The sequence below is a fragment of the Fusarium oxysporum genome, chromosome I, assembly GCF_013085055.1.
Source record: "Fusarium oxysporum Fo47 chromosome I, complete sequence".
NCBI classification, from domain to species: domain Eukaryota; kingdom Fungi; phylum Ascomycota; class Sordariomycetes; order Hypocreales; family Nectriaceae; genus Fusarium; species Fusarium oxysporum.
The window spans coordinates 2,800,047-2,813,046 of NC_072840.1; the positions used below are offsets into that span (position 1 = coordinate 2,800,047).

The window sequence follows — 13,000 nt, forward strand, 5'->3', positions numbered from 1 at the left end:
TTGCTATATATGGGACTTGGGTAAAGGAGTTTTTGCTAAGTGGTTTTTCTTATTTCATTGTTTATCTTCTTGCGACTACACAGAATTGGATGTCGGGAGCTTATCATTGAGGTTTTCTTTTTAGGACTGTTTTCTTCTACATCGTCAAATCACTGGATCAAAATGCCCCCACCACTATCGATCGTTACAGACTAAGTAGTCAATATGAATATGAATGCAAGTGTTCAACGGAATTGTTATGGTTACACTTACAAGATTAAGATGTCGTTTATAATTGATTATCTTTCATCATAAGGTGATGCGATGTGTGCGAATCCTTAACTGGTACAAAGGAGCTGCAAAACCAGAACCATCCAACACCACAGATAAAAAAAAAAGGTCATACATAGTTCAACGGTCCATACTACTTCTTCCCTTCCTTCTCTTTCTTCAATAATAGATCTCTCATCTGAGCTCTAGCGTTACGGCTGCCACCAAGTTTGGGGCCTTTGAGTACTTCCTCGGTACCGGCGCGCGTTGTTTGGTTCGTTGCCTTCTTTTTGCGAAGCTGTCGTTCTGCTACATCCTCAAGGAATTGCTGCCGGAACTCTTCGGCGAGCCGCGCATCAGCGGCGCCATCCTGATCGGCAACTACAGTGCGGCTGTTTTGTTCTGGAGTCGGTTCGTATAAGTCGACTAGGAAATATGATTTAGTAGCTGATTTGAGGAACATGGACATCATGGACATACGTCTTGTTTCATGAAGGATCTCGTCAACGATCTGATCTCGTTTGAGGGCGTCACTATCTCGACGGTTTCGCGGACGCCATGGCTTGCCATCCCTTCTAAGTCTAGGCTTCTTGGCTCTTGGTCCGCCGTCTGTAGCACTATCTGCCTGAACAGCGTTCTCACTTCGAGCAGAGTGGTCATCGAGATTGATCTCCATCAACTGGCCCTGCATTACTGCCCGTCCACTCTCGTGGTTTGTTGTTGTTGCAGAAGGTTGCCGAGCCGGGTCTGATGTAGTCGCTGGTAAAGTGTTCTGTGAGCTATTTCCGCCCGCACGATTATATAGTCGGGATTCTATGTAATCCATCCTTGAATGATTAGTTATTGCATGGTGAGAAAGGAATGACGAAGACGGTGGTCCTCTACGTACATATGCTTTTCATTAAGATCTGTCAGTCTACCCGTCTGGTGAGTAAATCGATCTGCAACTCCTTTCATAATGGGTTCGTTATTCGAAGTATAATCTGCGTCGTGTGGAATAAGAGCACGCTCGTTGTTCATATCATCGTCTGGGCGGTTTGTATTTCGAAATGCGACACCTCCAAGCCGAGCTCTTCGCGCGTTGCGCAACTTGAGCGCAGCAGCAACAGATTCTCCTTCATCTTGGGCGCGATCTGATGAAGCCTTTCGGGCGAACTCATCACTGGGTTCTGATGCAGACGCAGTAGGAGGCGATTGTATTGTTTCTGCGACAGCGGCGTCATCTTCCTGGACGCGTTGGCGATAGGCCTTTCGTTTTTTGCCAGCGCGGAATCGGACCGGCTCTGTAGCCGGCTCCGAGGAGTGGGCTTCCATAAATAATTCGATGAGTTTGCGCGCGGGCTCTGTAACATATGATATCTTCGCGTCGCAAACAAGGGATGAAGGTGTTGATTTAGTCAGTGGAGATACGCACGAAGTTGATAAGTGACATCAGTGGAGGTCCAGAGCTTATCTTATCAACATTAACCTAAACTCAGCGCCCAGGCACCTTCCTTCCACCTTGTAAGCCACCTATAGAAACCAACTTATCCGCTAGATGGCAAGCAGTTGACATAAAGGTTAGATCATATCTCGCAGGCGATGGAAATCATCGTGTTTCCATATTTATCACTGATTGCTAATAAGCCCTAGTTCTTCTCCAACCCTTTCCAAGCTTCAAGCTTAACTTTTATTCTACAATAACCTTGGTATCTATCACCTATTAAACTGTGACTCGCCAATATGTCGAAACGTGTGAGCCATCTTCCACAATGATTATAAAGCCAGATCTAACCTTTTAAAAGGTCTATTTTGCCGTTGAAGGACGTGTCCAAGGTATGTCTATCTCTATCATACTATGTAGTATTCACTCGAACTGACGTCATCCAGGTGTTGGTTTCCGGTATGGTTCTCTAAGATAACAAACCCCGAGGCATCGCATCTAATGCATAGCAGGTATTTTGCTCAGAAGAAGGCCCAAGAGTACGGAGTGACGGGATGGTGCCGAAACACGAAGGATGAAAAGGTGCATATAAGCCCCCAGCAAGATGACATTGGCTAATATAGAGCTTTCATAGGTCGAGGGCGAGGCTCAAGCCAGTGAAGAAATTCTATCCAAATTCTTCAAGGATGTAGACAATGGCCCAAGATCTGCTCGCGTGGTTAGAGTTTCCCAAGAAGACCGGCAAATTATCGAGGACGAGAATGACTTTGTTGTTACTCGTTGAGAATTGGTAGTAACGAGACATGACACAAAACCTATGTAACAAAATCATGATAAACGCCCAATACTTCAATCAGTTTGTTCTTCTATAACCTGTGTTTCCAGATAGGAATGCCGGAATATCATCTACTCGTATATACGATCAGAGCGTGGACAGAAAGGGGTTTCCATCAAGACGAACATCACATGTTACCATGCCTTGATTGTCTAAGTACTGACATTCATAATTGAAACTAAATATCCTATCCTATAATACATTTCAAGTTACGCTAAAAGACTGCTCAGGTAAATATATAATATTTTTGAATTCTTTGTAAGATAACTTCGTGCATTTTAATTACTCCAAGTTATCCTACTTACATCATTCAAATCACAGTATCCACGTGACCATTATCGGATTCCTTATCTGAGCCTAAGTTTCCTGTCGCAATAAAAAGTCCAACCATTGACGGATAACTTACAAGTCAACACAATGGCGGAGGATCGAGAGTACGATGGGTATAACCCAAATCCAAAGAGGAGACGACTTGATACACCTGGACAAAGATTTCAGAATGATTCGCGCGCCTCAACTCCCCACAGGGCACAATCGCGTTATGCTGCCACACCACCCCCCCGAAATATAGGACCGACCGAGGAGGATTCGAAGGCGTTAGACCGAGACTGGTACGGAGGTGATGAATTTGGTGGCCACAGTTTTGGAGATGAAGCCCATAACCCATTCGCCTCCTATGACACCTGGGAAGGACAGCAACAGGAAACCGCCCGACACGAAAAGATGACTAGTCGTTTCGACGCGCGACGAGACCAGAGGAACCGAGAGAATGACGCTTGGGAAACGAACCGAATGCTGCAATCAGGCGTCGCGCAAAGACGGGATATGGCATCCGACTTTGTTGACGATGACGAGTCGACCAGAGTTCATCTTCTGGTACACGATCTACGCCCACCCTTTCTGGACGGACGGACTATTTTCACAAAGCAACTAGAACCAATTCCAGCCGTCAAAGATCCTCAGAGTCATATGGCGGTTTTCAGTCGCAAGGGTAGTAAAGTTGTGAAGGAAGCAAGGCAGCAGAGAGAACGTCAACGGCAGGCCAAGGAAGCCACAAGCATGACCGGAACGACTCTTGGAAATATTATGGGTGCAAAAGAGGAAGACGGCGATTCTGCACTACCAGTGCCTGCTGAGGATAACGCCGAACCGAGTGAGCGCAAGGGTAATAAATTCAGCGCACATATGAAGAAGGCCGATGGCGCGAGTAACTTCAGCCAGAGCAAGACCCTACGGGAGCAACGGGAGTATCTGCCCGCGTTTGCAGTACGTGAAGACCTTCTCAGTGTCATTAGAGAAAACCAAGTTGTCATCTGTGTTGGCGAGACAGGTTCTGGCAAGACGACACAGCTGACACAGTTCCTACAAGAGGATGGATATGGAAAGACCGGCATGATTGGATGTACACAACCGCGACGCGTGGCTGCAATGAGTGTAGCTAAGCGTGTTGCTGAAGAGATGGAGGTTGAGTTAGGAAGCACAGTCGGTTATGCGATTCGCTTTGAAGACTGCACCAGCAAAGAGACAGTCATCAAATACATGACTGATGGTGTTCTCTTGCGAGAATCCCTCAACGAGCCTGATCTGGATCGATATTCATGTGTCATCATGGACGAGGCCCACGAGCGTGCCTTGAACACAGATATTCTGATGGGTTTGTTCAAGAAGATATTACAGAGGCGTCGCGACCTGAAGCTCATCGTCACATCGGCCACCATGAACTCGAAACGCTTCTCAGACTTCTTTGGTGGTGCACCCGAGTTCATCATTCCTGGACGAACTTTCCCAGTTGACGTTATGTTCCATCGGTCTCCCGTCGAGGATTATGTGGACCAGGCAGTGCATCAAGTGTTGTCAATCCATGTTTCAATGGGCCCTGGCGATATTCTGGTGTTCATGACAGGCCAAGAAGACATCGAGATCACTTGCGAGCTTATCCAAAAACGACTTGATGCCCTCAATGACCCCCCAAAGCTGAGTATCTTACCTATATACAGTCAAATGCCCGCAGATCTGCAAGCAAAGATTTTTGACAAGGCTGCCCCTGGTGTACGAAAATGCATTGTTGCCACCAATATTGCCGAAACCAGTCTGACGGTCGATGGTATTAAATATGTCGTGGATGCTGGTTACTCCAAGATGAAGGTCTACAATCCGAAAATCGGCATGGACACGCTTCAGATCACGCCCATCTCGCAGGCCAACGCTTCGCAACGTTCAGGACGAGCCGGTCGAACCGGGCCTGGAAAGGCCTTTCGACTGTACTCAGAAAAAGAGTTTAAGGAAGATCTATACTTGCAGACTATTCCTGAAATCCAGCGCACGAATCTTGCTAACACTGTCCTGATGTTGAAATCTCTCGGCGTCAAGGACCTTTTGGACTTTGACTTTATGGACCCTCCTCCACAAGACACTATTACAACGTCAATGTTTGATTTATGGGCTCTTGGTGCACTTGACAATCTCGGTGAACTTACTGATCTTGGAAGGAAAATGAGTGCTTTCCCCATGGACCCCTCGCTGGCCAAGCTTCTCATTACAGCAGAAGAATACGGCTGCAGTGAAGAGATGATTACCATTGTTTCTATGCTGTCCGTGCCAAACGTTTTTTACCGACCAAAGGAGAGACAAGAAGAAGCCGATGCTGCCCGCGAGAAATTCTGGGTGCATGAGTCAGATCATTTGACATACCTCCAGGTTTACACAAACTGGAAGGCCAACGGTTACTCCGACGGTTGGTGTGTTAAGCACTTTCTACACCCAAAATCTTTGAGGCGAGCCAAAGAAATTCGTGAACAGCTTTTGGATATTGTTCGTATGCAAAAGATGGAATTGACAAGCTGCGGAATGGACTGGGACATTGTCCGCAAGTGCATTTGCTCGGGATACTACCACCAAGCAGCCAAATACAAAGGCTCAGGCGAGTATATCAACCTGCGTACCAACCTTGGTGTACAGCTGCACCCAACAAGCGCATTATATGCAGGGCACCCACCGGATTATATCGTTTACCACGAGTTGATCCTCACCTCGAAGGTCTATGTTTCGACAGTGACAGCCGTGGACCCCCACTGGCTTGCAGATCTCGGTGGTGTCTTCTACTCAGTCAAGGAAAAGGGCTATTCGGTTCGAGATAAACGAATCACTGAAACAGAATTCAACCGAAAGATGGAGATTGAAGCCAAGATGGCTGATGACAAGCGGAAGGACGAAGAAAGGAAACAGATGGAAGAAGAACGGACTCAAAAGAAGAGCAAGAAGATAGGGGCAGACGGTAAGAAGTTTGTAACACAAGGTGCAGTCAAAAAGCCCGTCATAAAGAGACGCGGTAGGGGGTTTTAAGCGGCGCCTTGGATGAGTTTCTAGTATTCTAGCCTAAGCTTGGTTACTTGCAGCTCTATTTAGCAAGCCATTTTAGGCACATGGCCATATCTTACTAAATCATAAAATAGTTCTCACTTGCCTTACTTTTTAATATCATGATATAAAGGTAGTAATCTTGTAATAACATCTTGACAAGCCATTTTGATACTAATAAGTGATAGTTTCTTGCACTCTCAGGACAAGCTCCTGGAGCAAGAAAACTTCAGACCCTAAGACCGGATGCCAGAACAAGCTCATTAAAGAGTCCCTTAAGCTTATGCCAACTAACCTAAATCTTCTTATCGGTATAGGATCGAAGTCCTAAGATTTCTCGCCTCCCCTACCTTAGGCACCTTAGCCAAGGTCCCCTAGTGGGTTGGCCTCTTATCGATAAACCCCACTAGAAATTTTGGGAGAAATTTATCTGGGCGCCCACCTACCGATGCAAGCTGGACTTTCACAACACCATTTTAGGATACCCAGACAATCACCATGTCTTCCATGATTACAGCCGCGCAGTGGGTCCCTAGGGGCTTCGCTGCGCCTTTCCCTCAGAAGTATACCCTGGACGAGGCAGAGTTTGAGCGGATAGCGGAGCTTGCCAAGCTCCAACTGGACGACGCCCAAGAGGATCTTGAGGAAGCTGAAGCTGCGCAGAAGGGCGCAAAGGCTAACGAGACCGAGGACAATGAAGAGGACTCAGAGATGAAGATTGATGAAGACAAGCCAACCGAGAAGACAGAGTACGTAACTAACAAATATCTGAGAAGTGGAGGACAGAGACTGACTGAAGGCCTCAGGATCAACCTTAATGATGATGACCTAAAAGAATATGATTTGGAAAACTACGACAACGACGACGGTGAGGATGAGCCTGGAAACGGCGAGGGCATGGGCATGTTTGGTAACATCAAGTCGCTGGCCTACTACGAGTCGAATAAGGACGACCCCTACATCACAATTGATGCCGACAAGGAACAGGAGGATGAGGACCGGGAAGAGCTCCAGATTCTTGCGACTGACAACCTTATCGTGGCTGCCAAGGTGGAAGACGAGATGGCGCACCTCGAGGTTTTCGTTTACGAGGATGAGGCTGATAACCTTTACGTCCACCACGACATCATGCTCCCGGCCATTCCTCTGTGTGTCGAGTGGATCGACATGCCCGTCAACAAGCCCGGTGCAGAGAAGGACTCGACAGGTAACTTCGTCGCCGTTGGCACAATGGACCCCGATATTGAGGTGTGGGATCTGGACACCATCGACTGCATGTACCCCAATGCGATCCTCGGCCAGGGAGGCAACGAGGAGGAGAAGAAGTCAAAGAAGAAGAAGAAGAAGTCCAAGAAGTCCAACGATGAGTACCACGTTGACGCTGTCCTGTCGTTGGCTGCGAACCGCAAGCATCGCAACCTGATGGCTTCAGCCTCTGCCGACAAGACGGTCAAGCTCTGGGATCTCAACACGGCAAAGTGCGCCAAGTCGTATACTTATCACACCGACAAAGTGTGCTCACTTGCGTGGCACGCGAACGAGCCTACCGTTCTGCTTAGCGGTTCTTACGACCGAACTGTGGTGGCTGCCGATATGCGTGCGCCAGATGCGAAGCCTCCCCGATGGGGCGTCGAGAGCGACGTCGAGAATGTGCGGTGGGATCCTCACGACCCGAACTTCTTCTTCGTGTCGACGGAGAACGGTGTCATCCACTATCACGACGTCCGCAATGCGCCGTCCGACCCTACGGGCACCAAGGCTGTCTGGACGCTCCAGGCTCACGACGAGTCTGTGTCTTCGTTCGACATCAACCCCGTGGTCCCCGGTTACATGGTGACCGGCTCGACCGACAAGACGGTCAAGCTGTGGAACATCCAGCCCACAGGGCCCTCGGTGGTGGTTTCGCGCAACCTCGACGTCGGAAAGGTCTTCTCCACCACGTTCGCGCCCGACCCGGAGGTTGCCTTCCGCCTCGCCGTCGCCGGCAGCAAGGGAACAATGCACGTGTGGGACACCAGCACCAACGCGTCGGTGCGCAAGGCCTTTGCTCAGCGGGTGCCCGAGCAGCGCGGGAAGGGTGAAGATCGCCTCGTGGGCGTTAACAACGATGACAGCTCCGACGATGACGATGAGGAAGATGACAAGCAGGACGATGATGATTCCATGGATGAGGACTAGACGAATCTCTTATTTATTGAAAACGTTTCGAATCAAGATTTTGGACAGATCTACGGCCTAGGTTGAGGCTGGATGAGATCATTGTCTCAGTGGACAATGGCGCGGCGACCCCTAGAGAGCATTGGCAATGGTCGATTGTAGCGAAGATCATGTCTTGCCCGCTCTGGAGGTCGACTCCCGAGAAAAAGAGTACTCTGCATGAATGAAGCACACTGGCGCACAGGAACTGTTTCACAGCGGGATGGATATTGGGGGGTTTACAAATCGACTAGATAGACGAGGTTTCTGAACAGGAATGGAAAAGTTGGATCTGATCTTCAAACAATCTTGGGTTCTTTTTTTAGTGAGCGGCGGAACGAGATGAGCATAGAAACAATATGTGAGCATGACAAGATAGCTGGTGGAAAGGGAAAATCAAGGGTCCTCTTGGATGGTCTGAGATGGCTCACGAACCAAGCCGTCATCTTTAGGTTGTCTGAGAACAGACGTTCACACGTCACAGGCGCCGAAAATAGGGCGGTGGCACTAAGTCGCGCGAATGCATTGTCAAGGACCAATCTCAGACAGTCCAAGACAAGACGAACGTGAGGGTGGACATTGCGAAATGAGACCTCTGTGCGCTGGGCCCATAGCTAGGAGTCGGTTGAAGAGCACATCACGTCACTGCAGAACATCCACGAGAATATACTAGTTAAACGATAGGTATTACACGAAAGAGAGGTTTCTGAGGACAGACATTAAATACTTACTCAACATCATGTATTCACGGGAATTCTCATGATGCAGCAATTTACGTATTCAAGGTACCTTGCAACCGACGGAGTAATCCTCTCACAGTGGAGAAGACAAAAGCTGTGACCATGCCATGTTCAACATTTCGTTTATCGAAAGCGGAGGATCTACCAGCCCCCAAAACACACGGCATTAAGCAGGAACAGGGAGGGCCATGCTGTTTTTTCTGCCTGTCCAGTAAGGCATCTCGTAGTTTCTACGGACTTAGACGCCATCACATCACAGTTCAGGGCTCTAGTTGGATCCGCTTGCGCAGGCACAAGGGCCTGAAACAGGAGAAAACGGTAATGTCGCTGAAGCCGTTGACCCAATCAAGGACTTCTTGAGGCTTAGAGACGAGTTGATTGAGGGAGAATGGTCAACCAGAGTCTGAAGGCTTGTTCCTTGATGTGCCTGAGGAAGCTCCAGTCATTTCCGAAAGGCTATGGCCACGACTCAATTACTGCGTGAAGGTACTTTTTGTCAGGAAATTGAGACGAGACGTGGACGGTGTGGCTTTCGAGTGTTGATGTACAATTCAGCCCATTTAGTCAGTTCCTGGTGATGATCTTCAATTTACCTGTGTATGAGCTGGTCATGCAATAACAACACATCACATACGAACGCATATTCTGCATCCAGCCAGCCAAGCTGTCAAAGAAGAATTGGGCGTCTGCACTGCACTGGAGTTGAGTGCTTGCATCCATCCCCTGGCGATCGGTGTAACCCGATTGATAGAATAGAATTTTTCCATGTCGGCCCCGTTCATCACTCAAATGGGTCCTCCTTGCTCTGCTCTGCTTTGGTTTGCTTTGCTGTAGCGCGCGGGTCACGTCGCCGCCATGAATGGTGGGATATGTTGAGGATGGAGGGTCAAGATTGATGGTGAATGGCCCGAGAGAGAGCTCCATGTTGGTGGGAAGCCAACATAGACGTGCATATGCTAGCTGGGAAACAAAGGCCTCACCATTTGGTAGAAATCAAGGCAGAAGGGGAAAGAAACAAAGCAAAGATGTTTGTTTCTAAGCTGTAACGAATTAAGAGACGAAAAAGAAACAATTAGGGTACTGTAGGTGCGCGTGTATCATCGATCGTGTATCACCATTGGCGCTCTTGGGCTTGATCGTGTACACCAATATTGTTCTATACTCTCTGATAGCGATAGCGAGCTCCAAGACAAGGGAACAACAAACACGCAATTCCGTAGAAGAATCTGCACGACACCTGAGCCACGGATCTTCAGACATCAGCTGGTTCTTTTTTTTTTTTTTTTTTTTTTTTTTTTTTTTTCTTTTCTCGCCCTTCTTGTTGGCGCTGGTCGCGGGTTTTCCCATGCAGACAAGAGAGAAAAAACCAAATCAGTGGACCGATCACTAAAGTGACAAGGGGTAGAGGAAGAGAGAGAATACACGCGATTGGCTGACCCCATTGACGCGAGACCAGGATTCTTTGCTTCAAGTGTTCTTCTAGCCAGGGGAGTCGGCCAACGAGGGCTTAATTGCAGGGACATGGGTCTTTGTCTAGGGATAGCCACAAGGGGGGGGATGGCCGGGCCGTTGCAAAGGCCAAAAGTCAAAGCCTGAAGTGAACCTGAGTTAGCCTGGGTTAGCCTGAGTCTAGCTGCCCTCCAATTCACGGGCTTCGTGGCCAGGTGTGCGCTAAACTTACAGTGAAAGGCCGGTGCCCACCTCCGCTGAGTACTGTTCACTGTCCGAAGGTTCGGCTTCAGCTCTCTAATCAGGCAGTTGTTAGCAGGGCTTGGGTCCCCATATCTTTTGTTTCATCCCCCCGTCCCCACGCCTGCCGTTCAGTTCGATTCTCTCCATCTATTCTCAAGTGCTTGCTCGCTTGACTTTCTCTCCTTTGCCTCTGTCTCTGTCCTTGTCTTTGTCCTTCGACAAACTTGCATTGCATACGTCGGAAAAGGCCTGTATCTTCAATTCTTCTCGAAAATACGAAGTATCACGATCCATCGCTCTCTCGATCGTGTTTGCTTCTCAGTGTGCATTGATTTAACTCTAAATCTCTCTGCCTCTGCCAGAACCTCTTTATCTTCCTTCATTTACACTCTTGCTCTTTTCTTGTATCCCTTCGTCGCAGGATCGATCAAACAACCTCACGGATACCGACCGATACACCTATTTTCGACGTTGAACGTTCCTTTACAACCAGCACATTCTCACGTTGTCACTGCAAAGCTGGTCAACGTAAATCACTGTCTTTCTCGAAGAACCGACACATTCACATCGAATCACGCCAGACGTTGATCTTCCGCTCCAGAAGTCGGATCTCACACGGACACTTTATCCACAAACTCAAAAGGACTGGACTCCTTGTCTCACTACGCATTCAACGTCAACCGAAGTCACCTCACACCAACATTATTTGCTCCTTGTCTGGCAATAGTTCCAAGCAAAACTTGCCTCAAAAAAGTAAATCGGTGTCAAGAGTCAGTGGCACGACCCTTTCGACGATCCCTCTTATCACAAGACGTTGTTGTTCACTAGCAGCAACTCCTCGTCACCCCACAAACTCACTTAGAACCCGGCCAAAAACCAACAAACTTTTCGAGAAAAGACGTAACTCAGAAAATCAAAACCCCCAAATCTTCAACCATGTCGCTCTCACGCGCTTTCACGACTAGAAAGGCCAAAATGACTGGCCAGACCGAGATGGGAGAGCAACAAGTTCAAGTGCCGCACCGTAGTAACTCGGCCCGCGATAGACAGCATCCTATCCTACGACACCAGATTTCTGCTCCACTTCAGCTTGTTCACACAACCAACATGCTCTCCTATAACGCTCCCGATATCCCGCATGCTGCTCTCCGCAGCAAGTCGTCTCTGCGTTCCGTTGGCGAAGAATCCGAGGCTCCTTCAACTACTGAATCAACTCCACCTACGAGCCCGGATGTATCTCCTGTCGACGAGTGTCCAGGTCCTAAGCCGAACCATCTGTCAACCTATTTCAGTGTCTCGGACAAGGCAGCTGTCCTGCCAAAGATCTCCGAGGCTCCTGCGATTCCTAAGCGTTCGCCTTCGCACACTAAGCAGAACTCCTACGAAGCGCTCGCCCGTCAACGATCCACCTCGCAGATGTCCAGGGACTCGGAGCACTCAGTATCAACCAAGGCCAGCTTCACCTTTTCGCGATCATCGTCAACTTCTACTAGGGCGTCATCAGCTTCGTATGTCTCTGCCAGCCAGGCCCAAAAGGCTCCCCCAATGCCTGTTCCAGCAGTCCCCGCAGTCGCTCCAGTTCCCCCGCCATCTTTCCAGCAGCGAGCTCTCAAGGATTCACACCCATTTGGTCACGAGCTTGCACAAGTCACCGAGCTCGCCGAAGAGTACAGCACCAAGCCGACGACCAAGGAGGATGAGGAGGACCACCGATACATGAAGTCTAGAGGTCTGAACAAGTTCTCCCCCGAGGAGTATCTCAGCGACGTTCAGAGCCTCATCCTCAGCTTCTTCCCTGAGGTGTCACACGCCAAGCCTACGACACCACAGTGGATTTGATCCAAAGGCGCACTCTACACCGGCACTCCGGTTTCTTAATTCGGCAGTACATATTTAATAGACATCTTACGACCATGAGAAGGGGGTCCTCGGTTGGACAATGGCAGACATGACTAAAAAGGTACATAGTTACTGGTTGCTCTACGAAGCGGCATCTATTCACTCGTTGAAGATTTTTCTCTTTGATCACGTCTCTTTTCTTTTGGTTTGGTTTGGGTTACTTTGAATGAAAGGGCCGTGTCTGATGCTCACATGCTCAAGAGTGTTTGACCGGACATAGGTTCCAATGGGGCGTTTGATAGGACCAGGGTGGAATAAGGACTGGATGGATGAATGGATGGATGGATGGATACCTTTTTTCTTTTGCTGGATGATTCTGTTTCATGATGTTGTATCTAGATGGATACTTGATCATGCTACCTACCTACACACTCGCCATAAACGGCAATTTTTCCTTTTCATACTCCGATTTCCGTTTCGAGAGCGATGATCTTGGTGCTACTGATTTGAGTTAAGTTGAAACTGCTGATCTTCAACCGTTGCAACAGTCTGAAGGTTAAAATACATGTGCAGCAGAATGAGACATTGTGAAACTTCTCATCAATTAGCAACGAGCATTTTCATGCGGTGCTCGTTGCTTTTTTGACTTTTGCTTGGACTGTCTCCCTT

At 48.5% G+C, this 13,000-nt stretch overlaps 4 protein-coding genes across 4 annotated transcripts; 3 read left to right on the plus strand and 1 right to left on the minus strand.

The window, feature by feature from the left end:
• Window positions 1-183: 183 nt before the first annotated feature.
• Window positions 184-1,637, minus strand: FOBCDRAFT_3694 (uncharacterized protein). Its single transcript, XM_031181761.3, has 3 exons — window positions 1,139-1,637; window positions 730-1,076; window positions 184-675 (listed from the first exon to the last, which is right to left on the minus strand). The coding sequence occupies exons 1-3, from the start codon at window positions 1,561-1,563 to the stop codon at window positions 404-406; spliced, it is 1,044 nt and encodes a 347-aa protein (XP_031042529.2). The 5' UTR covers window positions 1,564-1,637; the 3' UTR covers window positions 184-403.
• On the plus strand, window positions 1,621-2,621 carry FOBCDRAFT_211429 (Acylphosphatase-like domain-containing protein). The gene is made up of 6 exons (XM_031181763.3): window positions 1,621-1,808; window positions 1,882-1,983; window positions 2,034-2,064; window positions 2,119-2,131; window positions 2,185-2,254; window positions 2,307-2,621. Exons 2-6 carry the CDS (start codon window positions 1,972-1,974, stop codon window positions 2,454-2,456), a joined length of 276 nt encoding a protein of 91 aa, XP_031042531.1. The 5' UTR covers window positions 1,621-1,808; window positions 1,882-1,971; the 3' UTR covers window positions 2,457-2,621.
• Window positions 2,622-6,330: 3,709 nt separating this feature from the next.
• Window positions 6,331-8,222, plus strand: FOBCDRAFT_3737 (rRNA-processing protein PWP1). The gene is made up of 2 exons (XM_031181766.3): window positions 6,331-6,613; window positions 6,671-8,222. Exons 1-2 carry the CDS (start codon window positions 6,363-6,365, stop codon window positions 8,040-8,042), a joined length of 1,623 nt encoding a protein of 540 aa, XP_031042534.2. The 5' UTR covers window positions 6,331-6,362; the 3' UTR covers window positions 8,043-8,222.
• A 3,032-nt stretch (window positions 8,223-11,254) lies between these two features.
• On the plus strand, window positions 11,255-12,474 carry FOBCDRAFT_3742 (uncharacterized protein). Its single transcript, XM_054702794.2, has one exon. The coding sequence runs from the start codon at window positions 11,429-11,431 to the stop codon at window positions 12,329-12,331; it is 903 nt and encodes a 300-aa protein (XP_054558769.1). The 5' UTR covers window positions 11,255-11,428; the 3' UTR covers window positions 12,332-12,474.
• The last annotated feature ends 526 nt before the right edge of the window (window positions 12,475-13,000 follow it).